General features: G+C 42.0%; 2 protein-coding genes across 2 annotated transcripts in view; both read right to left on the reverse strand.

Annotated features, from left to right (window-relative positions):
- Nucleotides 1-14903, reverse strand: part of LOC112118703 (beta-galactosidase) — a 59103-nt gene extending 44200 nt beyond the window's left edge. The window contains exons 1-7 of the mRNA XM_029914271.1: nucleotides 14795-14903; nucleotides 14242-14436; nucleotides 11555-11622; nucleotides 9039-9208; nucleotides 4739-4889; nucleotides 4180-4240; nucleotides 3181-3275 (exon numbers count right to left, since the gene is read on the reverse strand). Coding sequence (XP_029770131.1) covers nucleotides 3181-3275; nucleotides 4180-4240; nucleotides 4739-4889; nucleotides 9039-9208; nucleotides 11555-11622; nucleotides 14242-14436; nucleotides 14795-14903 — 849 coding nt within the window. The remainder of the gene's footprint in view (nucleotides 1-3180; nucleotides 3276-4179; nucleotides 4241-4738; nucleotides 4890-9038; nucleotides 9209-11554; nucleotides 11623-14241; nucleotides 14437-14794) is intronic.
- Nucleotides 14904-24963: 10060 nt separating this feature from the next.
- LOC112118708 (transmembrane protein with metallophosphoesterase domain) lies at nucleotides 24964-26765 on the reverse strand. Its single transcript, XM_024217123.3, has one exon. It carries the CDS (start codon nucleotides 26667-26669, stop codon nucleotides 25350-25352), a length of 1320 nt encoding a protein of 439 aa, XP_024072891.2. The 5' UTR covers nucleotides 26670-26765; the 3' UTR covers nucleotides 24964-25349.
- Nucleotides 26766-27467: the final 702 nt, after the last annotated feature.

Here is a 27467-nt window from a genome sequence, read left to right on the forward strand (position 1 = left end):
GGCACCTTAAAGACTAACGGATTTACTTGGGCATAAGCTTTCGTGGGTAAAAACCTCACTTGTTCAGATCTGAAGAAGTGAGGTTTTTGCCCACGAAAGCTTATGCCCAAGTAAATCCGTTAGTCTTTAAGGTGCCACCAGACTCCATAATATAGAAGAGATTTAATATTGAGATCCAGTTAAATTGTTCTATGCATGAAACTCCAATCGCAGTTAATAACAATACTGTACTTTTATCCTAGCATCCATCTAGCAATATCAAAGTACTTTCAAAAAATGGGTAAGCACTGTTATCCCAGTTTGACAAAGGAAGTCACAGAGGGGTTAAGGCTTCGCAGTGAGTCAGAAGCAAAGTTGGGTCAAACCCAAATCTCTTTACTTGCAATATCCTGTTCTGACAAAATCACCATCCTAGCCAGTAGATCCATGGCTAAATTAGTGGGAAATGTTTATATGGGCCTCATCCCACTGTCTAATTTTGCAAACAAGACACAGGACATACTTTCTTAACTACTTGTTTTGTAGCTGAGTCCCTATCATATGCATACATGACTAACTGCAGGCATAAAAGTGAGCAGGGTAGATAAAAACTGATGATTTAAAAAAAATTGGATTTTTTTAATGTAAATCAGGTTTTTTATTATTTAATTATAAACAGTTTTTCTTTTTAAAAATAAACCTGTTTAAAATTAAGTCTGAATATAATACAAAATATGTTAAGGGGTAAACTAATTTTAATTTGTAGTAAATGTGAAACCTGTTTTGATAAGCGAAGTTTATATATCCAAATCACTTAAAGTGTTTTGGTTAATAAAAATAAATTTTATATGCTCTTTTGTGTGTTTAATTAAATTCCAATTACCAACTTAATGCGGTTTAACACAAATTATGAGCAAAAAGTTAATCATCATTCACTATTTTCTAACATACTAAAAACGTACAGTTAATAAGAATCTGAAAATATTAAGCTACATAACTACATAAATAAATATATAAAGTTATAGTGTACCCACAAAAAGATGGACCAAATCTAGTGTAAAGGCTCTATTTAGTTGTAAATCAACATGTTTTAATGTTATATCAACCAATAAAAATGCACCTTTCTTTAGAAAATAACTGAAGTAGAAATTGTAAAATTGATTAAAATGGATGATTTAAATTGAGGTTTTCCACTGGGTGAATTAAATCATGCTTTAAATCGCTGATTTAAATCAATCCACCCTGAAAGTGCGTCTTTGAAACCTTCTTTCAAAATCCGAACCTTAATGCTTAATTTGTTCACTGTAATAACCAGTGGAAGCACCAGGGCCAAATATTTAAGGTATTTTATCTTTCTTTCATTCCTAGCTATAGTAGGTCTTGTCAGGCTAGATACTCTAGAGCAGTGGTTCTCAACCTATTTATCATTGTGGGCTGCAGATGTGGCCCACAAAGCGTTAGCTGGGCTGCAAATTGAGAACCACGGTGCTCCCCCACCTAACGCCCACACACACACACACACACACCCCTATACCCAGCGCCCTCCATCCAGAGACCCCTCCACAGAGTGGGGCTAGGAGTGGAGAGCTGGGCATGGGGCAGGGACCCTGACTCCGAACCCTTCTGCGCGGGGACCCTGACCCCCACCGTGTGGAGCCGGGCAGCAGCCAGCTGCCTGGACCCCAAGCCCCACCGTGAGGCAGCCAGCTGCCCAAACCCCAGGCCCCAGACCCCACTGGGACCCCAAAATCCGCCGGAAGCTTGGAGCCTGCTGCGTGGCAGGGCAGCCAGGAGCCCGCGGCAAGGCATCCGGGAGCCCAGAACCTACAACCTTTAGCACACAGCTGATCTGGGCTGCAGCTGTGTGCTAATTGGCCCGCATGCAGCCCGTGGCTTGAGAACTGCTGCTCTAGAGCTTTATCAAGCTAAGTAAAGAGAACGTTCCATTTAACAGCAATAAAAAGCACTGAACTGTGTCATGGCATAGCTTTCAGCCTCTTTTTTTGAGTAACTTGTGGTGCTTGGGCGACTGAAACAGATGGCACTGGTTAGAGCCCAGCATTGTGGGGGATTATCCTATGCATGTCTCCCCACACAGCTTTACCAGAGCACTCTAAGGCAGGCTTGCTGTACTCCTGACTCCTGTTCTAAACAGGGACTGCCAATTCTTGCAAACAATGTCCAAGTCATGCAGGGAGGGATGGGAGGAAGCAAGGGAATAAGTGATGGGAGGGTGGCAGGAGGCAAAGGAAGAGGAAAGGGAAGGGCAGCTGTGGTTTAGTCTTCTCTGTGAAGCCACTTAGCAAAGTTGTAGATACTAGAAGATGAGGAGAAACAAACAAACAAACCCATCAACAGTGGACTGATCAAAAAGCTGGGAGATTTGAGATCTACTAGTACTCTGCTACTCACTCTCTGGGCCTGATCTACCTGTAGAATGGTGATACTACTACTAACGCAGCTTTGTAAAGTGACTTAAGACAAAGGGACGGCAAGTGCACAGAAGATTTAGCAAGAAAATCTCCAACAGGCCTCAGGGGAAAAAGACCTGGGGTGAAATCTTGGTTCCATTGATGTGAATGACAAAAACTCCCATTGACTTCAACAGAGCCAGCATTTCATACTTTTGGTGGGGAGTTGCAGGGAAGCCCTGCAGGTGATTCTGTACGTAATAAGGAAAAGGGGAGCAAGGAGAGGGAGAAGCAGAAGAGATGTTAAGAAATTAGTTTGATTCAAGAGTCCCTGAGTCTCAGGAAGTGCTGGCTTTCACTGAGCTGCTTCAACATGAGCTATGTATCAACAATATAGGCAAGCAGGTTGGCTAGTAATACATTACTTGTGTGAGTGAGTAGCCATGCTCACCACATCCTCACGCGCAGTCTCTTTCCAAGTGGTAAAGAGACATCTACACTAAGGACTAAAAGCCGACACTCAAAACTTCACTTGTTAAAATGTTGGAGATGCAAGGATAACATACTAAAATATTATCAGACACCAGACCCTTTTGTTTGTGATACAGTTTAAACTAATTTTAATCCCAGTTATCATGGAGAGCAAATATTATTTTAATTTTAAAGAGCACCCATGTACATTACTGGAAACATACCTGTGGCAGCACTGTTAATAATTCAATAATGGTGACCAAAAGGCCTTTTGCATTCACATAGTTAGTGTTCCCATTTGATTTTTGAAATGGATTACCTGCACCATAATAACTGGCCCTCCATTCTGATAGAGATGAGGCTTCATTTTGGGTAACAAGACACCCATCCATCTTTCTACAGCTGCCAAGTAATCTGGAATATACAAAGAAAAAGTTGTGGGTAGACCAGAGTTCATCTACTTTAAAACAAAAACAAACTACATATGGGATATTTTTGTAACCAATACCCTAAATACCAAGGGTATGCACAACATGTACAAGAGCAACAAATAATGAACTGATGACATCCTGTACTTGCTCATAACTTCAGCGTCTCGGTACGTAGGGAAGTCAAGTGGCTTCAAGGACCACACCCGAATCATTCCAATATAGTACAGTCTAAAAACAGGTGGTAATGTCCCCACAAAACAGAAAAATATCCAGTTACCTTAAAGAACATTATCCTTTACAATTTAAGGGTCCAACCCTGCAAATCCTTACACAAGTAGTCTTGCTGTTTTCCACCCTGTGCCTACCTTATTCTTTCCATACATTTATGCACAGTGCAAAAGTATTCAGTGAGTATGAAAACCTTATTCAGAGAGCATTCACATTTCTTATTCCCCAACTTTTAGTAGAAACAGTAACACAATACCATATTTGAAAATACTGCCTGACCCTAGAGCAGGGGTAGGCAACCTATGGCACGTGTGCCGAAAGCGGCATGCGAGCTGATTTTCAGTGGCACTCACACTGCCTGGGTCCTGTGTCCAAGGGGCTCTGCATTTTAATTTAATTTTAAATGAAGCTTCTTAAACATTTTAAAAACCTTATTTACTTTACATACAACAATAGTTTAGTTATATATTATAGACCTATAGAAAGAGACCTTCTAAAAACGTTAAAATGTATTACTAGCATGTGAAACCTTAAATTAGAGTGAATAAATGAAGACTCGGCACACCACTTCTGAAAGGTTGCCGACCCCTGCCCTAGAGTTTGGCCACCAAGTCTGCTTGCCATTGAAACATTTTTATAGATCTTTTTGAGCTCCTTACCTAAATCAGAAGATCGGAGAACAATAGATTCTTTCTCTAATAACCATGCTGGAAGACCCCCCTGTGAAGGGAAAGGAAACCATTTCAATGACCATTTTCAGGAATTACAAGGATAAGTTTAACTAGCTATTCCATAACTATATAGCTATTACCAAGTAAGTACTAGTCATTGGGGACTTACATAGGGTGACCAGACAGCAAATGTGAAAAATCGGGACAGGGGTGGGGGGTAATAGAAGCCTATATAAGAAAAAGACCCAAGAATCAGGACTGTCCCTATAAAATCAGGACATCTGGTCACCCTAGACCTATAGTACCCAAGACCATATTAAGGACCAACGCGCCTGAGGCTATAGGAAGTCACTTAAGCAGAACTTGAACCTACAACTTTCAGTATTCTAGATGAAGAATCCTCCCTTGGGCCATATGTTCAGTGGTAGGGAATCCTTTTACTACTGTAACCCCCTCACCCTCCCCCCACCAAAAGGAAGGACACATATTAGACAGAGATCAGATGTTAACTCTGCCTAGAAATTAGGAAGTTTAAATACAAATTTACCATGTCCCATTCTGCGCAGATATAAGGTCCAGCTCTTAGTATTACCAACAAGCCAATTTCATTAGCTAGCTGCAGGAAATATTCTATATCTCTGTCACCAGAGAAGTTATATACTCCTGGTTTGAATTCATGGTAGTTCCATGGCACGTATCTGTGAAGAAAACACCATCCATAAGAAGTGACTTAGACTAGAATGAAAAAGGAACGCCAAATAATGACTTAATCTAATGCCAAGGAAACAAACTATTTGCACCTCAACTTTACAGTTCTGTAAACATGTATTTACTTCCAGACTAATGGAATACAAGAATGAATTTAGGACCTAGCTCCTGTAAGGCACTTCTAGAAGCTGAAGATGCTAAGGTTAGCACCAAGTATGATCAGGAACTTAGAAGGGAAACAGATGTCTCTATTTTTTCATGCAGTCAGTATTTTTTGCACATACTCTTCCTTTCTAACAGTATCAATGTCATAAAATATATTAAAAGCAAAAATAATTCATTGTGCATCCTCATCTAGCTTCAAAACTCTGAAAAGTCATTGTGAAACAGAAGTGGTGGGTAGTCAAGCAGAAAGCCTCTCACACAGCACTTCTAGGATTTTTTTTTATTTATTTTTTTTTTAAGGTAAAAGTTTTTATGTTTTGTAAAAAAAAGCCAAGAGAACAATGCAGTGCCAATACTACCTTTTGTCGATAGAGGAAAAACAAGAACCAGTACATGCGTGGATTACATAAATGTATGTATTTAAAAGTTATATACTACTTACAAAATATCAGAAATTCTCAGATTTGTAACACAAGGGAGGAATCTGCCCAATTTTCTGTGCAGCCAAGATGCATCCTTTCAGCTTTGCAAGTAATTTTAATTGCCTTCCCAACCTATCTATAATGTTTCCAATATCCTTATTACTTGGCTCTTCTATAGCCAAGGATTTGAATATGAATGGAAGCACGTTAAATGTCAGTTTTGTTTTCTTGCCTGGATTTGAAAGGCTAATGAGGGGCAAGCTGACTGCTTCCATTTAAGATAGGATCATTAAAGCTGACAAAATAAATAAATAAAAAGCTACACCCTTACTTTTAAAACACATTCATTGTCCCACAAGTTAAAGCCACTGAAAGAACACATATACCACCATCACTATCGTGATGAATCAGTGTTTTTTTCATCGTTTACCAGGTCACTACTACTGCTGAAAAGGGTTCTTTTGCTTTCTACATTAAAACACTTTGCCGTTGCTTAGACTATATTCTTTATGAAGTGGAGAACAGCAGCACATCCGAGGTTGCTGAACCGGCCACATAATATCTGTTCTGTGTTCTCTCTTCCAGTTGCCTACATAGTGGGGGAGTCACTTTAAAAACCAACAGAGTAACATTAAAGCCCTTAAAAAGATACAAGGTTTTTTTACAAAACTCCTGGAATTATTTTATTTTAAGAACTAATATCTACATTTAAAAAAAAAAAAAGTACTGAAACTTCAAGTACCTAGAGGCAGCTGTTTCTTGGAGAATGAGTTTCCAAAAGGTATAAATGTATCTGGCACCAGCTAACAAAATTAAAAACAAACAGACTATGATGTTCAAACATCCTTCATATAAATTCAGAGCAGCCAACAGTATCCGTTGGTTCTTCAAAGAAGCCCTTTTGCTACGGTACTAATTTCTCCTGTGTTGTAAATATCTGGCTCCATCTAGTGGTTAGTTACTTAACTGCATCTTTTGAAAAATCACCTGTAGTCTCAGCCAGGGATTTTCAAACTCCTGTTTTTTATAGTGCAAACAACACTAAGAGAGATTGTCTTATGTAGCAATATTTCTCCAATGCATGAATACACATGCTATCTTCTCTCCAATTCATGATCATCTAACAACCCTTTGGCAACTACACCAACAGTTTACACAGAAAGGCAATGTCAGGAAAGTATTTATTTTTAGCTGTCTGAATACAGCAATTGCAATCTCCATGGAATACTGAAGCTCCAAGAGTCAAGCTGCAGCCATTCATCCCATGAAACATGGAAGCTCTGCTGGGCATGCAAGGAGTTCCTTGAGACACAGCTACTCCCCTCAGAATTTGAGCTTCCATAAAAATAACTCTCCACAGTCTATATTGTTAACTAAATCAGTAAAGTACTTACTTAATGGTAAAACTAGAAGCAAGCACTAATTTTCACAGGGGGACAGTTTGTAAAATCCGTTTGAAGTTTACTCATCTTAGCCAAGTTTTATTAGTGAAGAAAAAAAGAAATCCACTCAATCTTCCTCCCCACCCTCCCATTAACTAAAAATCCACACAAGCCACATCCAAGTTTTCTTTTGTCAGTGTGAAAAGTTACCATTAAGTCCCATTAATCAAAATTTGCTTGCCTGGCTACCTGCAAAGTTTCTGATTTTATATATATATATATAAAAATAAAAACACACACACACACACACGGCAGCAATAGAGTTCCTGGGACTTACCTCAGACATCCTCCAACCTGAAAGGGAGCAGCCCCACCCACCTGAGGCTAGTCCAAGGAAAGCATATGGAAAAGAACAGTAATGGTAGTGAAGAAAATTATGTGACTCCTTACACACCGACTCCATGGTTGCTTCAGGGCTCAAGCACCCACCGAAAAAAAAATTGGGGGTGCTCAGCACCTGCAGAGCTGGATTAATATTTTGTGGGCTGCAGTGCCTGGACCATGGCCCCACCAACTTCTTTTTCTGCTCAGCCTCTTCCCTCCAAGGCCCCACCCCTGCTTGGCCTCTTCACCTTGAGGCCCCGCCCACTGCTTGCACGGGGGAGAGGAGAGGAGAGGAGTGAGCAGAGAGGAGCACCCACTGGCAAAAACAAAAGTCAGCACCTGTGCGTGACCCCACATCCCACTGTAAATGTGCTCCTGCGGCACAGGTAAGAAAAGTACTTTAAGAAGGTACCTATCAGTCATCCCTGAACTAGTAGCAACTGCTACATACTCAGGGAATACCTCTGCAGCCCTACTTTCCTTTCTTTGCAAGAGCACATGCCTCACAGAGCCACCAATGGACACTAGCACTCCAAGCATCCTGTGTAGCCTTTTGCTAAGTGAGGGAAAAGGGAGGGATGGGAGCCACAAAACAAGAAAGCAGTGAAAACAAACAACACGCAGAGAAATTTTAAAAAGATGAGTAGGGAAAAAGAACAGGGAAGAAAGAGAAAATAGCAGGATAAAAATGCAATAATTTTGCCAGGACACAGCATGAGGAGAGGTATGAAGGAGCCACCCATCACACAAAGGAAGATCCATCAGAAAAAACAATGACCTATTGTACAGAATAACAGAGAGAAGGTAAAGGATCTCAAAGGAACAGGAAAGAGAAAGCATTTGAAATAGCAGGAAAGGAACAAAAAGGTTTAAAGGAAAGAAACAGAGCAGAAAAGTGAGAGAGAATCAGAGGGGAACATATAAGAAACTCTGGAGATCATGAGCCATAGAGGCAGTGTATACTACTACACCTAGGTTGGTAGTCAAGGTTAGGAAACAGAGGAAAAGAAGAGCAATCAGACCAACTGTTGACACTGTGTAGATTCATTTAACAATTTGGGATTATTGTTATTGCAATTTATAACCAAATTTAAAAAGTAACTATTCGTACACCTTGAAGCAACATCTCCAGGAGCCACCCAGCAAATACTCTACTAATGGCTCTTTTTTGGTATGACAGGAGTCATTGGCTACTGGCTTAGATTAATAAAAGAGCAGCAGTCCAACAGCTCTAGAAATACAAGTATGTTTTTGTAACTCACTAAATAAAGATGGACTCAACCCCCAAGGAGACAGTCTGGAACCATCAAACAAATCCCCTCTTTTCTCATCCACGCACCCACACTCACTCACCCATCCCCCACACAGGGCTCCTTAGAAAACAGACAAGCTATATGGTGTCAGATGGGAGGGAGTAAATTCCAAACATGCAGGCACTCCCCACTGAGCAAACCATGCCTGCTCATGAACATATACGTGGGCTAGTGTGTCATAATTTATCTCAACTGCCAAGTTGTAATACAAGCAGAGAAGCAGTTTAAGATACAGGATCCAAATCATAAAAAGCTTTGTAGATTAGATTAGGCGTAGCAAGCAGAGCGCTATATAACTTGTTTCAGTTTGAAGTGGAGCATTTGTCAGCTCAGCTACATATTTGCAGCGCTCCTGGATTCTCTAGGGTGTCGTCAGCTATAATCAAAAAGAGGTTGCCTTGTACACTTAGCTTGCCTACCTCTCCCTCGTTGTTCTGGTTTAAGACTGCTCCCAAAAGTCAATAGTTACTTACGTTTGAATAGCATCAAGCCCCGCCATCTTCATCTTCAACAGACGGTCTTTCCAATAGTACCGGGGCACACGGGAGTAATGAATGCTGCCCGAGATGTAGCGGAATGGTTTCCCATCTTTGAGGAAGTAGTTCTTGTCATAATCGATCCCAAAACTCCTCTGGGGTGCATTCTGTGTATCAAGAAGATTACCAGGTGTGAACTTCAACCTCCATGAAAAGGACAACAGTTTTCTGTTAAAATATCCTGCTTATTAAACTCTTCAGTACACTAGGTCTCTGGGATGTTTCGAAGTACGACATGCAGTGATATTATATTGACAATGCAAGGTCCCGTCCACCCCACCCTTGCTAAAAAAAAGTCCACCTTCACCTAGTAGGCCACGCCTGTTAGGGTGCATGTGCTGCAGAGATCAGGAATGGGAGGGGATTGGGCAATCCTGGGTCTTCATTTCTGGGGCGCATTTTTGGACTGCTTGCCTCATTTGGTGCAATTTGATCTACTCCAAAAAGGCAAGATGTTGCTCTTCAGTGGGACATGATTTTAAGACCTTTCAGTGGTAAGGCAAGTACTATTTCAAGGGACTGCTTCAGACGCTGATAAACCCTCCCACTCCTCTCTTCCAGTTGGCAGCAGAATTTTAATATGAAGCTCCCCAGAGTTGCTTCCAGCACTTGCCAAATGAGCTGAGCTAAGCAAGATCAAAGGAACCACAGCAGACATGTAGGCCAAGCAGTGATGGCAGTATTTAATGCTGCATTGAAGTGGCTTGGTTCTCCACTGCCTTTCACCTTGGATAGTCTTTCGTCTGCATCAAGCAGATGTAAAGCATCATCACTCTGTGCTGGTAGCATCACTTTGCACAGGTCTACCGGACTACACAAGGTACAGGACAGTGAAAGTCAGGAACAAGGAACCTGAACTGATTCAGAGACTTCTAAAGACTCGTTCAACACATCAAGTCACTGATCAATTCATTCATACTTTGGAAAGGGAATGAATTGTAATGACCCTTCTCCTGCTAAATTTCACATTGAAAACTAAAAGGCGCAACCAGCCCTGAGTACTGACACAGACATGTCACAAACTCCATGTGCAAGAGTATGTTATCTGAAGGGTTTAAGAGCTTAGTTTCTAATAAGTGGGGGGCTCTTCAGTTGCCCATACTCTTAAATTTCCATTAGTCTCTAAATTAAACAATTTTATCAATTTTCAGGAGAGGTGAAGGAAGGAGAATTGTTCAGACACATGGCCAAAAAAAGACAGCAAACTTCTGCCAAATAAGATATATTATCTATGAAGTTAAAAAGACAAAGCAATGTATATTGCAACCAAACCCCTACATTATAATCTAAGACAATTACCAATAAATTTCCACTAGCACTCCATGTAATACTGGGTACTTCTGTAGCCCCTTTCAGAGGAGGATCTCAAAGCAATTTACAAGCAGTGAGCTTAGCCTCATCACACCCTTGTATGATTAATATCTCCATCTAGCAGATGGAAAAACTAGAGCAGAGAGAGTTAAGGGCCAGATTCTGATATCTTAACTCCATAAATATAGGTTCACTCCTCAAGGGCTTCCATTGACTTTAGTGAGGTGCTACCCAGCATCAGTACGGGTACTAGAATCTGACCTTAAGTGACTTGGCAAAGACTGATTACACAGGAAGTCATTGGCAGAGCCAGGAACAGAATCCAGATTGTTCTACAGTCCTACTTCTGTGTTTTTAAAGGGACACTGCACTTTACATTTTGTAATTTTGAGGGGGGGGAAATCAATTAAAAGTATTTTTAAAACTATCAACCCCTTCACTTTGCCTCCCCACAGTGTCTGAAACCCTGCAGTGCTGGGAACCTGAAAGAGAAACTGACTGCACACACAAAAATGATACTGACTTCATTTTCATTCTCTAAACAGAGAGAAGAGAGTAACAAACTGACCAATGAATTGGACTTTTATAATTTTCACTTTTAATAATCTAAACTGTTGTTAGCACCAAGATACAGATATTTGTTTACAACATATTACTTTTGAGTTAACAGTACACTTTAACCAGACAGATGCTTTCCTGTTCCCACGTACACCTATTTCCTTGTTTCAACCAGATTTCGTGCATGCGGGTATTGTTTTTAGGTCATTCACCTTCAAGCATGACCTTTCCACATTTCCGCGCATGCACGCACACACACACACACACACACACACACACACACAATCATCTTTATTTAGCATCAGGTGGTAGGTCAGAAGTCAAAACACAAAATGGACAAAGAAGCAGCATACTTGTCCAATTGAAACAGACCTTTTAAATTGAGTGAATTTAATGCAGCTGAAAGGCAATGGCCTACTTTAATTCTGGAAGGGTGGGCCCAAGTCAACATAGGACAAAACGTTCACACCCTCAGCTGAGGGAGGGGCCACAGACCCCAGAAAATAGATTCAGTGGAAAAACAAATGGTAAATCAGGAAAGCTGGGGGATGAGATTAAAAACAAGGATACTGGATGCGGGGCACCAAGTAGCGAACCCTGACCACCACCAACTGCTCCGCAAAGGAGTCAGTGGAAACCACCCAGAGGAATTCTGCCCAGATGTGAGAGACAATTAGGGAACAGTAGGCCCCACAGCAACAGAAAACCTCCCCACTGAGCGTCCACCTCCCGGCCAGCTGGATGGCCATCCCAGCCAATGCCAGGAAAAGGTGAACGAGGGGGTCCCATGACTTTGTGTGGCTACGGACAAGGAATCCATAGAAGAAAAGATGTGGGGAAGTGCAGCCAGCACCTCAGCAGGTGGTTTTGCAGGAGGTGGAACAAGGGTCTGGTGCAGGTTGGCGTGTGCCAAGGTTGTCCCTGCGCTGCAAAAGAGGGCAATTGCCCCGGAGGACTTCACAAAAACAGTGTCAACACCATTGCTTGACATCTGTGATAACTAAAATGCATTTGGTGTGGATATCTGATGGATTCTTAACCTTTGCAGGCTTCTCAAGTTACTGCTGTCTTCTCCCTGTTGGCATTTGGCTCTAGAGTTCCTCAACAAGCAAACTCTCTCCAATCAAGAGCAGTACCAATTTCTTTCTAACTGTAGTTTGTGTTTTAAAATTCTCTACTGCAGCTATCAGGAAATGAGGGACCATATTACCTAAATAAAAAATTCCTAAAGTGTATCTTGAGAGAAGATTTTAAGCCAGAATTGAAGGAAATAAGAAGGAAAAGGGAGTTGGGGGGTAGGGGAAGGGAAGAGAGACAGCATCAAATGAAATCTAGTACACTGGAGGAGGAGAAGAAAAGGAATGAGTCAAATAAGTACACTCAATGGGCAGGAGTAACCTGGAAACATAGAGCTGCTGAGAGACTATGGTGATGGAAGCACTAGAGAAAGAAACCCAGGAACTGGGCCAGTTCTAGGATCCCATTATTGGGGGTGCAAGCAGTTACTTTGGGACCCATGCATGTCACTATTTAAAAAACAACCAACCTTCCACCCTAGACAGTGCGTGGGATAACAACAGCTAATTCAATGTGTATTTGCAATGCAACATGACAGCAAGAGGAGCCAATGCGATTTTAGGCTGTCTACACACACAGCATGTCACAGACCAAAAAGGGAACAGTTAACATGGCTCTGGGAGGACAGCACCTGGAGTATGTTCAGGGCTGGGCACAATATTACTAGAAAGAAAGAAGAGCCCAGCCACCCTTAAAGTTAATGTGGATTAAGGTAGGGTGTGAATTTACAGTGCAATAGCTCTTCCTAAATCACTCCAGAAAGAGAGTGCCCACCAATGGCATTAAGAGTGCTTCATTCCCATTTCGTTTAACCCACTTTCAAAGTTAATCAGGAACAACTCCATGTTGTAGATGAGCTGAAGTGCAACAGAGTAACAAAGACAAAATGGAAGGAGCTCAGAGGAGCAACAAGAACTCTCAGAATGCTAGAGGGAAAGATTGAGAGGCAAACACACACAATTCAAGAGTACCACTTAGGGAGAGGGAAATGTGATAAGAGTGCAAACTCCAAGGGTGGGGGAGGTATTTAGTGAGGTGCAGTTAGGATAAAAGGGTGCAAATAAGGAAAACCTAAAATGAACTTGAGGAAAACATCCTGGCAGCACTTCAGAACAAGGCCATGTCTACACTACAAACTGTGGTTGATGAAAGTTACCTTGATGTACAGCCACTGAAGTTTGTATATCGCTGGCACAGGTGCACACTTTGCTGCTTGTGTTGCTGCTGCGCGTACTCACCAGGAGTGCTTGTGTTGATGTAAAGAGTGGTGCACTACGGGTAGGTATTTCAGTGTGACACACACTGCCATCCAGTGCAATGCCTTTTGGGAAATTTTCACAATATATTGTGGGATAGAAATGATTCACTCAGGGATCTCTGGGAGCTAGGGAGTCAAGTTTCCAGCATGTGAGACAAAGGGGGATAAGCTGCTGCTAGGGTGGAGGACGGACATGAAGCAGCTGACTGCTGAGTTTGAACAGCCAGATTCAAGGGCTATTACAAGAGCTCAACATGGCGCTATGGAGTGAAGGAGGCTTTGAAAGAGCCCTTTAGCAGTCAGCCACAGTAGTGTTCTGTGATGTAGTGTTCTCTGGACCTGGAACTTCAGGTGCTGCTCAGAATTGTGTAGTGCTTGCTATATATTCATAAATATGACTGGGTGTTTTCCTGGAGCTATGAATACTATGGTGCTTGCTGTACATTTACAAGGACTGTTTGCTTTGAATACCGCTATGCATTCTGCAATATTTGTTGTGAACTAATAAAGATCATTTGATTCTCCAAAAACATTTATTAAGTGGGAAAAACTGTACAAAACCCCCCACAAGCAATGCAATACAAATGTGTAACATAACAAGGTGAAAACAAATGTTTACTTCCTTTCTAATTTTATGTCCATTTGAATGCACAAATGTAGTCCATTTTGGAAACACACATACCAGTCGTGGTCCTCATAGGTCAGTGTATGTGAAGCTATGTTTTTCTTTGCTACCCCACCTCCCTCCTTCCCCGCGTGGAATGATAGAGGCAACGATCCGCCCCGTGATGCCATGTGGTATGTTGTGGGGTGTAGGAACAGTGACCATGAAGTTCTCCAAATAGTGCAAAGGATGGAGAATCCAAGATTTTGGGACCTGCAGGACAACCAGCAGCATTTGAATCTGCTGTCTGAGAAGACCAATTATGTCCTAACGCATTTCCCACTCCTTATCCTGCTTGGACTCCTGGGCCTTTTTCCTGTCCCCTGTGTCTTTCTCCATGCTGTTGGTCGTACAGGCTCTCCGAGCCCTTTGTTCATGGTCCGATGCAGCACTGTCTGGCAGGATCTTGTAGAATACGTCTGCCTCAGTCTTCTTCTTTCTCCTCCTCCTCATCAGGATCAGGCGTTCTGCAGGTGTGGAGGGGGAACTCCTCAAGGCGGCCACCCTAGAAGGTGCTGATAAAAACAGACAGATGTACCATTGGATTTACAGACACAAGGGAAAGGGAAAGATAAGTTTCAAAACTCCCTTCCCTTATTCCCATAAACATTTTTAAAAGACATGCTTATTGGCCCTTCTGCTTTGGAGCAACTCTGCACAGCACCACTCTCCAATCCCAGACATGGTGAGTACGGCGTGCCAGGGGTGGGGGATGTTCCGTCGTATGAAGCTATATAATTTTGGTCCCTATTCCGTAAGTAGTATAGGGCACTGAGCACTGGCACTATTTTCCACAGGCAGTGGTGCTTTAAGCTGATGTCTCACTCTGGCAGGTATCAAAGGCACAGAGAGCACAGCTACTACTGGCTTCCTGAAGCAACCCAGACCCATATGTTGCTAGCCTGTTTACTGCAATGGTGCCAGCTAAAGTCATCACGGAATGGCATGGGGAAATGTCCTGCCATGGAGGAAGAAATAAGGCTGCCATCCCTAGCAATCATTGGGAAAGGATTGCAGAGTACCTCCATGAAAGTTTCATCAAGATCTCTCAGGAGGATAAAAGGGACATCCCTATGCACAACACCAAGATGCTGCACATGTCATTACCCTGTAGGGTTAGGCTGGGGACAAGTAGATAACTCTACCTATGTTTTTTGTACCACTACTTCCTCTTGTATGAGCAAATGAAAAGTTGATACCTGTCTCTTGTTAACTTGGGGTTGGTTCCATCTTTAAATTTAAAGAACGTACAGAAAAATGCATGTACACACTTAACCGAGTTCCCTTCCCCTTCATCAGGCTCATCAACGCTCACCTGGTGGCACTGGCTAAACTGTGTCAGTCTCACACAGGTCCTGGCTTGCTGCATGACTGGAATCCCCAGCTGTGTCTCCCCCACACTCCTTCCTCCTCGCTGTACAGGTCTCTGTCTTGGGCTCCTCGGAGGTATCCACAGTGGTCTGCGGGGTGCTGGTGGGGTCTCCGCCAAGTATGCCATGCAGTAACTTGTAGAAGCAGCAGGTCTGAGGCGCAGCACCAGATCTATTGTGGCGCTCCCTGACCTTGTGGCATCCTGTGAAGTTCCTTCACTTTCATGCGGCACAATCTCTTCTCCCCACAGGCCCAGGAGATCCAAAGCACCTGTCTACTCCAGCCTGGAGCACATCTAATACCTCTCTGTCTGTGTGGGGCCAGCACAGTTGGCTGGGCAGATGCACACAAGAAGGGAGAGCTGCTAGGTGCGTTTACCAACATCTGTACTCAGGAAAAGGTATCGCAACATGTGAGGGGGAGGGAGGATGTTGAAAGGAGGGGGTGGCTTCTGGTCTCTGTGACCCCTAGGCAGTGGAGTTTAAAATTGTAACCAGAGTGGTCACTGTTCCAGAGAATGGGACATTGTGGGACAGATGCTGAAAGTCTGTTAGAGTTGACACAGGTCATGCAGTGTCTACACTCGCACTGCATTGACCTCAGTAGGACAAGCATGGTTCCACACCATTTGGGGAGGTGGTTTGACTGTGTTGACATAACAAGGCACTTACATCATAAGAATGGCCCTACTGGGTCAGACCAAAGGTCCATCTAGTCCAATATCCTGTCTTCTGACAGTGGCCAGTGCCAGGTGCCCCAGATGGAATGAACAGAACAGGTAATCATCAAGTGATCCATCCCCTGTCGCTCATTCCCAGCTTCTAGCAAACAGAAGCTAGGGACACCATTCCTGCCCATCCTGGCTAAAAGCCATTCATGGACCGATCCTCCATGAATTTATCTGGTTCTTTTTTGAACCCAGTTATGGTCTTGGCCTTCACAACATCCTCTGGCAAGGAGTTCCACAGGTTGACTGTGCATTGTGTCAAGAAATACTTCCTTTTGTTTGTTTTAAACCTGCTGCCTATTAATTTCATTTGGTGAGCCCTAGTTCTTGCATTACATCGGCTGGAGACAAATTGGAGTGTAGACACATGCACAAATAATGTGACACAAGGTAACTTATGTCAACCTAACTTTGCAGTGTAGACCAGGCTTTAGAACAGCCTCCCAAGGGAAGTAGCTGAAGCCCCATCACTTGTGGGAGATTTACAACTAGACAGGCTAAAGTGATCCTGTATTGACCGGGAACTGGAACGGTCGATCAAATAGGTCTTTTTTCCAATCTAACTCCTATAAATCAAAAACCCATCCATAGGATGTGAACAGAATCTGGTCCAATAAGAGATATTATCTCACCCACCTCATCTCCCTCTAAAGCAAGACTACAGACAAGGAGGCAATGAATAGCTGGATAATGGAAGCTATTTAGGCCCTGATCCTGTAAACATTTAAGCACATGCTTAACCTTATTCATGTGAGCTGTTCCATAGAAGTCAAAGGAGCTACTTGCAGGAGTTAACACACATGCTAAAGCGTTTTCAGGATCAGGGCCTTAGACAGCCGAAGGGTAAAGCAGCGGATCACCAAGTATTTTAGAACAAAAATAACTCAAAAGCCTGGAGTCTTATCCTAGGAGTTACTTTTCTATAAGCAGTCCCCCTCCTAGCTGTACTGCCTCCCAACTACTGAATCTCAAGCCATCAGAGAATGCCCAAGTAAGTGCCAGATTGATGATTTTTATTTTAAGTCTGAGTGGAATGATGCAGCTGTTCATTTGCAATCTCCACCTCAAGTGACAGAGATCCTTCCACTGTACATGAATGGAAACACAGTGTATGTTCCATGGGGAAAACATTCATAAGCAGCACCACCAGTAAACAGAAGGTGTTGCACATTCTGGTCATGCCTCAAATGCAAGTTCAGTGCCACTGCTGGAGCAACAGTTTCAGAATTACCATCATCATTAAACTAGGGCTTAGAACCTGGGCACAGTAACAGTGTTTCACTATCCTATTAATAAAATTACAAACAACAGCAAACAACTATGTTAAAAGAACATTAAGGTTCTGAAGTCAATCACGAAAAAACTAGAAAGTGCCAGAACTAAGGTTGCTCCTTATCTATGCAACCTTAATTCGACCCTTGTGCATACACATGATGATACAGTCTTCAATTACAGGACCACAGAGTGGATAAAAAACAATTAAAAAAAAATTAAATTAGTTTTTAAAATCGGATTTTTTGATAAAACGCTTTTTAAGGAAAAAAACCTATATTATAGCTCAAAGATATTGTTGTCCCACAAATTTATACAGGATTGTTTTAGGGGTCAAGACAAAGATGCCACATTTATTATGATAACAATTTGATTTATGACCAATAACTAATATCTTAATCCTTATACACACACATTATACCTAATACCTATAAACACACACACACACACACACACATTTACACACACACACCCATCAGATATTTTGCAGCTGCTGCATAGTTACCAGTCCTGCTTGAGTCTGTGGCTTGAGTTTGCAGCTTGGGTTCGTAGCTTGTGGCGGCTAACTGGCCAGGAAAGCCGGGCACAAGGACGAGCTGGGTCTCTGTTGGGCATGCACCGATGCCCTTCCATGTTGGCAGCAAAATGTTACCCTCCTCCAAAGTTTTCCATCTCACCCATCCTTTTTGTAGGCTTTAGTTTGAATCCAGAGTCTATAGGTCTTGCTGTGTCACGCTGCCTCTGGGTTTGGTGATTGATCACCTGTCAATTGCAGACATGACTTTCAGCCTGGGACCGGGCTTTGATCTTCTTTCTATTGTACCTTTTCTTTTTAGGGTGGATTTTTCTTACTTTGTTAGGGCTCTTGTCTGCATCTTCAGCCGCTGGTGTTTGAACTCTATTTAATCAGGACAGGCTGGGGCTGGAGGTTGATTCCATCATCCATACATACCTCATTCACACATCTAAACTAAACTAATAAGATTACAGCAGGGTTTGCAAAAATGAAGGTTGCAGCAAGCCCCTACAAAATGGAGTAAGCGTTTTAAAATGGGGTTTGAATTACAATATGGCAAACAGTGAACAGAAGTTACACTGTAGGCAAGAGTAATAAATGGTGAACAGAAGTTACAATACTGAAACAGTGCAAGGCCTGGTCTACACTAACCCCCCCACTTCGGACTAAGGTACGCAAATTCAGCTACGTTAATAACGTAGCTGAATTCGAAGTACCTTAGTCCGAACTTACCGCGGTCCAGACGCGGCAGGAAGGCTCCCCCGTCGATGCTGCATACTCCGCTTGCCGAGCTGGAGTACCAGCGTCGACGGCGAGCACTTCCGGGATCGATCCGGGGCACTTCCGGGATCCATCCGGGATCGATTTATCGTGTCTTAACCAGACGCGATAAATCGAACTCAGAACATCGATTGCTTACATCCGGACCCGGATGTAAGTGTAGACGTACCCCAAGTCTCAGTGATTTAAGCAGGAACTGGATTGATAGTGAAACTTACAAAGGCAGCTGACTGAACAGCTATGGCTCTTAACAAGCATCTTAACTGTTAATTAGCCAGTTATTGGGGTAACCGGTTTTATGAATGAATATTGTTTCATTCATAAAACTTTACTTATGAAGTTACATTAATAAAGTAAACAATTAAAAACAATTTTATTCATGAGTCCTACAATATCTCATCATGGAACAGGGATTATAAATTCTAATTCTATAGTACGAAACAATATAGTCATGTAATGTTTAAGAAAAGTTTTGTAAATGAGTTCTAATAGTTCATGGATTAGGGACGCAATCTTATGGGGTTCTACAGACTTCGTATAGATTATTTAGGTTAATCTTTCTATCTACCCAATGGGACTCAGTGCTCAGTCTAGAAGATACCATCAGAGATGCTTAGCTTTGCAGTTCTCAAACTGTGGATTTCTGTCTCCAGAGGTAACATGCTTGTTAACAGCAAAAATGGTTTTAAATAAATAGATAAATATATATATAGAGACGTGAGAAATAACAGATCTCAACTCTATTATCCCTCTGCAAATTTCTGTACAGTGTCAATCCCTTACCTCTCTCTCTAAAAGTTCAATAAATAGAAGATTGTTGGGGGCGGAACAGATCTGGACAAGGAGAAGTCTGGAGATAAATGTGAGAAGTGAGGGACATATGCTTGTTTTGTTAAAATATTATATGTTTGCTGTTGAAGAAAAAAATCCGAAATACTTAATGTTGTTTTAGTTAAAACAATTTAAATGTCTGTCTGGTGGTGTTCTCCTCCTAATACAGCCTGGCAAGAAAATCCTCCAAATAGTAATGATTAACCTGTTGAATTGGAGATAGTTCACCTCTCAATGACTTCATAAATATCTGCTTCAATTACCTTTGGTAAATGAAATAACCAAACAATCATTCATTTTCTGATATAGCTGTAAAACTAATCTGAAAAGTTTTCAAAATAAATCATTGTTTAAAAACATATAGTGTGTAGTTTCTAAAAATGAAACCTACATCTGAGTTGTGAAAAATATGTATTAAGATAACAACCAACAAGAATGCACTTTTATGTAGAAAACCATGATTAAATCGAGTCTTCCTGACTGATGATTTAAATCAAATCCACCCTGCAGGATCATATAATATTTTTCCACAGGACTTCTGCCTCATTTAACAGTTTTTTGTTTGTACTTTAAGTTTTTAAAAAACACAAAAATTCAATCGTACAGAACCATACTGACCACCACCCCATTTTATCTGCAGGGTTGGGACTTTTAGAGACACAGACAGACCTCTATCACTTGAGCTAATGGATTAATTGGTACTAGTAGAAAGCTGTTATTTTCTATGTGGTCCTGCCACTAGATGGGTTGGAGACACATTCCACCAGTAGATTTCACAGCCTGCTACATAGCAAAGGAATGTTGAAACTCTGAAATAATGGGGGTCCAATTTCAGGTTCTTTAGGAAGTAGCGCTCTAAACCCTTCTGCCCGAATCCTCTCCCCCACCCCCAGCTGATTCACCTGTCACTGCAATCCCCTCATCCCCTGCCTCCTGTCCCCTCCTTGCTCCCCTGCCTGCCCCAGGCAACCTTCCCCACACCCTGTTCTTCACGAGTCAGAGGCTCTCTCTTTCTCTTCCTCCCTGCTTAAGTGCCAAGCAGGGGGAGCACTGAGCAGACAGGAGAGGCAGTCTCTCTGCTCTCAGTTCTGGTGCCTGGCATCACAGTTTAAGAGCTGCTCAGATCCTGGGGTGGAGCATCATACTCAGTGTGGATGGAATCGTCAGAGAATTTAACAGACAAACTCACAGGTCTCTACTGAGCATGTGTAAACAAAAGGCACATTGCTGGCACCAGGGTAACGCCCCTGTCAAATTTCAAGACCCTGTTCCACAGAATGAACTTGCAAGAGCTTCTCAGTTGAACAGTCATACAATTTTTTTAAACATGTGTAAAACATTTTCCCCAACCTCATTCCCGGACATGTTTGAGCTGAAGTTTTCTCAAAAAATTCAGCCTGAGGCACATCAAAGCAGTGTCAGGCAATCTTAACTATTGGTGGCACCACCCATGCCATGTGGAATTAATTGCAGTCAAGTCTGTGTGCTTAATGGGGACCCACTACTTAGGTACTGATCCTATAGTCCTTACATAGGCATAGCTCCCATTTAAGTCCATGGAATTTTTCCTGCAGGATATGGCCCCTACCATATAAATAAACATGTCCATGTTCATCTGCCTCTCCTACTGTTCTGTTTAACCCTCGGAGGTGTGGTAAGAGGATGCAGCCATCTTTTTTATGACCATCATACAACATATGATCCCACTCCAGGCACAACACATTAGATCCCCTCCTTAACAACAGACAGACTCCCCCTCAGCCTGTCCTCACCACCACCACCACTCAAATATAAAACCCAACTAAGAACCACTCATACATTCTGCTCTCCCTCCCCTTCATCTTTAATATTCCTCATCTCCATCCCTGCAATCACATTACATGACTCATTTCCCCAACCTGATAACACTGGACTCACTGTTCCCAGCCTGGATGTTCCATGTTACACACAGGTTTAATACAGTGACATTTCCTTTTCACTTGCACTCAGGAATATAAAAAAAATCAAATTGAATGATCATTACAAAAGACACTTGTCTCCACCTGTGAACAATATTAACTTTTTATTAATTGCTTGGAACAGTAACAATCTTAGTGTTCAATGCATTCATTATATCAGTACTATGATTTAGAAATATGCATATTGATTCTCCAATGTATATGGTTTATTTTCACAAAAAGTGATCGTAGGATTTGGGTATGGCTGCAATGGCGCTCCGAGTAGCCTTTTCAATAATTTTGCATTTTAGTAGAAAAGAAATCAAGAACAACAAAAATATTTAATTAAACCCCAAAGAAATAGTCACAATTAAAGACAACAAAAATAGATGAAAAATGGTCAAAATATTCACAGAACAATTTAAAATCACCTGCTTATTTGTGGTAGGAGTCAATTCTCCACACTGATTTTTGTGCACATTTGTGTTTTCTTGGGAAGGGCAAGAGAGGAATAGAGATAAACTGTCATTTCCGTGCTCACTGAGAAACGGACACTGAAGCAAACCACAGTGCCCACCTCCCATGGAAGGTAATTAGCTAGACAATTAGCTGCATAACATAGCAATAATCCTCAAATAATTTAATGATTAGAAAAGAAGTGGCCAAGAGAGAATGCTTTGCACTACCAAGTGGGAGACATGGATTTTAACTCAGGTCTTTCACTGACACATCACTGGGGGCTATCTACACAACTCATGCTGGTCAGGTAGCAGCAACACTAAGTCAACCAGGGAAAGAGCAGTCAGAGAAACATAAGGCATACACACACACAAAGTGTATGATATGTATGGGGGTCAAGTTATGTTTTGGGATCCTCAAATGAAAGGTGCTCCATAAATACAAAGCATTTTGTGAAAGTGCAGTGTATTATCACGGTTTTAGACATTGGGAAACTGGGGAGAAGTGGTCCAGTGGTTAGGGGGTTAGCTTGGGACTTGGATTCAATTCCCCATCTCTGCCACAAGTTTCCTCTGTCTCTGTTCCTCATCTGCTAGAACGTCTCTACTCTCACAGGGTTGATGTGAGGAAGATTGTGAGGTGTTTCAGACACCCCAATAACGGGGGCCATCTGAGTTAGACAGAGGCACAGGAAGATTTAATAAAGATGTTGATTTGCCCAGAGCCAATTGTCAAGAACAAGAGGGTGCACAGTTTTGGTGGGTGGGAACAGAGTAGAGAAACAGCTAGACAGTGTTTATATGAGGAGAGAGAATCCAGTATCAGGTTAAAGAGTTAAAGGGACACTGCCAGATTAAAAAATTAAAAATCCCATAGCCATAATTACTAATAGCATCTCAGATTAGTACACCTGGGGAAAGAGTGAAAAAAAGAGTCTTATTTATTTTTGCACTTCAGTCAGCTTGGACAGCAAGTACAAATTAATTCCACTTCAATTTTTGATTCTCATGCCCTAGAACAATGTGAGAGAACCAAAAACAATCTGATTTAATTTATATTAAAAACCCAAACAATTAATAATTTAGCTATATTAAATTGCACTAAGAAACATACCAGACTGAAGTACGGATTCAAACGCAAGATAGTGCTCTTTAAAGAGAGGCACAAAAAGAAGGCCATCTTTTTTCTAAGCAGAACAATTAGAGGTCAGGCCACTAGAAAGTCTATACACAAACAGAAGTTACAATAGAACCTCAGTTATAAACACCAAAGTTATGAACTGACCAGTCAACCACACACCTCATTTTGGAACCGGAAGTACACAAGCAGGCAGCAGCAGAGACAAAACATAAAAATAAAAAGCAAATACCATATGTACTGTGTTAAATGTAAACTACTAAAAAAAATAATAAATAAAGGGAAAGTTTAAAAAAGGATTTGACAAGGTAAGGAAATGGTTTCTGTGCTTGTTTCACTTAAAACATGTTAAAAACAGCATTTTTCTTCTGCATAGTATTAAAAGTTGTATTAAGTCAATGTTCAGTTGTAAACTTTTGAAAGAACAACCATAACGTTTTGTTCAGAGTTAGGAACATTTCAGAGTTTGAACAACCTCCATTCCCGAGGTTTTCATAACTCGGAGGTTCTACTGTACTTGCTATCTAATCTAGTTCTGGTCAAGGGAAAATATTAATTTACAATCTAAGTACCTTTTCTTTTGAGTCACAGCTACTTTGTTTTTAAATTCTCTCTCTCCCCAGTTGCTGAGTAAAAAATACCTACACAAAACAAAAAGGAGAAACTAACTATATACAATGGAAAGAAGCTAGCTAAACCTACCCAAATAATACAACTGGGGAAAAAAGTTTTTCCACTCCAATTCTTTCAATTGTAGATTTTAAGGCTAAATCTACACTAGACACCTGCAGCAGTACAGCTGTGCACTGTAAGCTGTGCCACTGTAAGGTCTCCCGTGTAGCCGCTCTATGCCGACGGGAGAGAGCTCTCCCATCAGCTTAATTAAACCACCCCTAAGGGTACGTCTATACCCAGCTGCTAGTTCGGCGGCTGGCAATCAAAGTTCTGGGTTCGACTTACCGCGTCTTGTCTGGACGTGATAAGTTGAACCAGGAAGTGCTCGCCGTTGACTGCGGTACTCCAGCTAGACGAGAGGAGTACCGCGGAGTCGACGGGGGAGCCTGCCTGCCGCGTGTGGACCGAGGTAAGTTCGAACTAAGGTACTTCGAACTTCAGCTACGTTATTCACGTAGCTGAAGTTGCGTACCTTAGTTCAATTTGGGGGTTTAGTGTAGACCAAGCCTAACAAGCAGCGGTAGCTACGTCAGCAGAAGAGCATCTCCCGCCGACATAGAGCTATCCACACCGGCACTTCTGTCGGTGAAACTTATGTTGGTCGGGGGTATTTTTTTCTACACCCCTGGCTGACAAAAAAGTTTTACCGACAAAAGGGCTAGCGTAAACATAGCGTAAGTGTTGCTCATACCAACAGTAAAGTACTGAACACTCACACTGAAGTGGGAGTTTTAAGTTAACAATGTCCCTTTATAATACCTTTATTAGATACTCACTGGATGACTGGTTACATTTAGGCAAAACAAGGAAGCTATTTCCACCCTTCCCCACTATAAAAGTCTCTCCAATTCTTATGATTTAGGTTTTTATGTAGATTTTAAAGGAGCAGATGCATAGGGCCTACGGTTGCCAACACTCCAGGATTGTCCTGGAGTCTCCAGGAATTAAAAATGAATCTTTAATTAAAGATTATGTCATGTGATGAAACCTCCAGGAATACGTCCAACCAAAATTGGCAACCCTAGCATGGGCACCTTACTTTACTGGTCATTTTGCAGAAGCACCTACAGGCCCCAACTGAGATAAAGGCCCCCCATAAAAAATTTAAACAGAATCCTTGCTATCGCCTGCAAATACCCCATTCATTTCCCATAGTAGGAGGACTCGATAGACCTCAATGAAGACTTTGTAGAGTACTCTGCAAAATTTGCATCCACAGTTTCACCACACTTCTCAGTAGGTGAACTGTACATCATGAGTTAGGTGGCACTCCATCCGATGCCAACGAACAAGTGAAAAATGGAATGTGAACTAATGACCGATTACAGATATTAAACATACACAGTAAGCACACTTAAAACCAAACACTGATCTCATGGTGATCTCTTTAAAATGCAACATATCAATAGCACAAATAATAAATCAATCAGATGAGTTCATCACTTCCACTCATCTGCGATAGGTGTTTGATAAGCTTACTATGTGGCAGAAGAAGTAGTGCTTTCTGCACAAAGAGCAGAATCAGACTTACAGAACCAAGTCCATCACTCTTCTAACTTCATTGACTTCCCCGGAGTTACATCAGGGACGGACTTGGCTTGGGGACTTGTGACTCAAACCGTCAGTTCTACTGGCTGATAGAGGAGACAGAATTTGTAAGCTGGCACAGACCATTCAGGGAGAGCGCAGGATGATCTCCGTTATTTCAGCTCTGCTGCCCAGCCTCATTGGAATTCCATAATACATAGTCCCCGGGCTGACATATACGAAAGTGCTCTGCCCAACTTTATACAAGCCAACAAAGAAGGGATTCAGCAAATAGGCACCAGCATTCAGAGGGAATATTTGCCCACCATGAGTGTGGCCAGAAAGGATCAAATTTATGTCTGGCCGATCTTGGAGAGCCCATTTTGCAGCCAGTGGTTGATGAGCCAGAAGTACTATTGCATGATCAGCACTGCAGTCAACTAAGGCTTTTTTTAAATCCATGCCATGCCCAGAATAGCGCAACACCTGAGCCTCAATATCATCAACCCCAGCCAGACAGAACCAATCATTGCTGCTCCTTGGAGAAGAGATCTTCACATTCTCATTGTGGAGTGGATGAATGTTAAATGACTTCAGTAATTCAAACCAGCTGTTGACATCAGAAGTATAATACTCATGGTTTCCAGTGACAAAAAAATTTCCCAATGGGGAATTAAGCTCACTAAGAGGTTCGACAGCAGGTCGGATGGCCATCACTTCAGAATCTGACAGATCACCTACAATCACAGTGATATCGGGTTTTAAGGCTTTGACCATCTGCACAACCATTGCAAGTTTAGTCTTCCCTACAGTGGGTCCCAAATGAATATCTGATAGCAACACCACCTTCAGGCCGTCCATGGACAAAGGCAGTTTGTGAAGAGGAATCACCACTGAGGTCACTGCAGGAGGCTGGGAAGCATTCAACAACCCAACAGCAGTCAGTGCAACTGTCACCATAACAACCAAAACAGGTTTCATGACAGCTTTATTACTCTTATTGATACCACTTGTCTTAACACCTCTGCTGACCAAGAGTTTATAAACTTGCTCTACAGAGCCCAGAGTGAAGAGAAAGAAAATAAGGATTATATAGGCTCCTAGACATGTGTAAGAAGCTAAGGAAAAGAAATATGGCTCTTCTGCAACAAGAAACAGCAGTGTAAAAAAGCTAGAGTGTGCCAAACCTAGAAACATTAGCACAGCTATTTTCCATGGCATGAAACAATAGGAGTTAGCAGCTGAAAGCCTGTAGAATGTGGTCACTATACATCTCCAGATGTAAAGAGAACCTATGAGCATCAGCGCATTAACAAACAATGCCATCTGTAATCTCCGCAGCCACCTCCGTGTGCCAAACTCAAGTTGCTCTGCCAGGAAGGTCCGGGATATCATCATGGAGAAGAAGACAACTCCAGCAGCCACTGCAGCCTTTGCTTCAAGCGGCAATTGCTTGAAGGAAATCATCTCTACCGACTGAAAGTCCCTGCACCTTCCTGTTTTATATGAGTTTCCAGTAGGTTAGAATGTGGTTGTGAAGGGACTTCTTGGTCAACTTGGCCTGCAACCAGGAACCAGCATCAGCTTTTTGATATTAAGACGTACAATCCCCCCTGCCCAGTCTAGAAAACAGAGAGAGGTATTATTTGGCACCCACCGCCCAGGACACCAAGGTCGGTGGAGACACTACTATCACTATCAAGGATAGCTATAGAATGTTTATTAACTTAGAATAAAAATTATCTAGAACTCTGACAACACAGTCCTGATCTCTATAGTCTCCCATCCATAAGTTATCACAAAAACCTGTGAATGCTAAACCAGTAATAAGAATTCTCCTCACAATTTTGGGATATTGTCTCACAAATCATACAGTGATGACTACTTTCCAATAACTAATAAAATATTACCAGACCCTGCTTACTCCGTCGAAGAAACAAACACTTTGCACTCACTACCTAATCTGCTTCCCTCACACAACACCATCTCCATTCCAACACTACACCATTACATGATAGTAGGTGTCCCTGGTACATAATGTTGCGGTCTCAAAAACCTAAGGAAAAAATCATTGACCTATGATGGTGTCTACATTCACCTCAGAATAATGACATAGCCATCAATTATTCAATTCCAGCCTTCATCCATTCAGGATCACTGGAGCACAAACATAAAGCATGCAAACCACTTCCCACATCTCACCCCTTATTTCTGCTCTTCAGAGGAACCATAGGGGAAAAAAATGAGACATGCACATGCACAAAA

This window comes from Terrapene carolina, unplaced genomic scaffold (assembly GCF_002925995.2).
Source record: "Terrapene carolina triunguis isolate 2854851 unplaced genomic scaffold, T_m_triunguis-2.0 Scaffold34021, whole genome shotgun sequence".
Lineage (NCBI taxonomy): Eukaryota > Metazoa > Chordata > Testudines > Emydidae > Terrapene > Terrapene triunguis.

Excerpts from the sequence above, each read along its gene's own strand:
- LOC112118708 (XM_024217123.3), bottom strand. The coding sequence starts at position 26,669 with ATGATTTCCTTCAAGCAATTGCCGCTTGAAGCAAAGGCTGCAGTGGCT.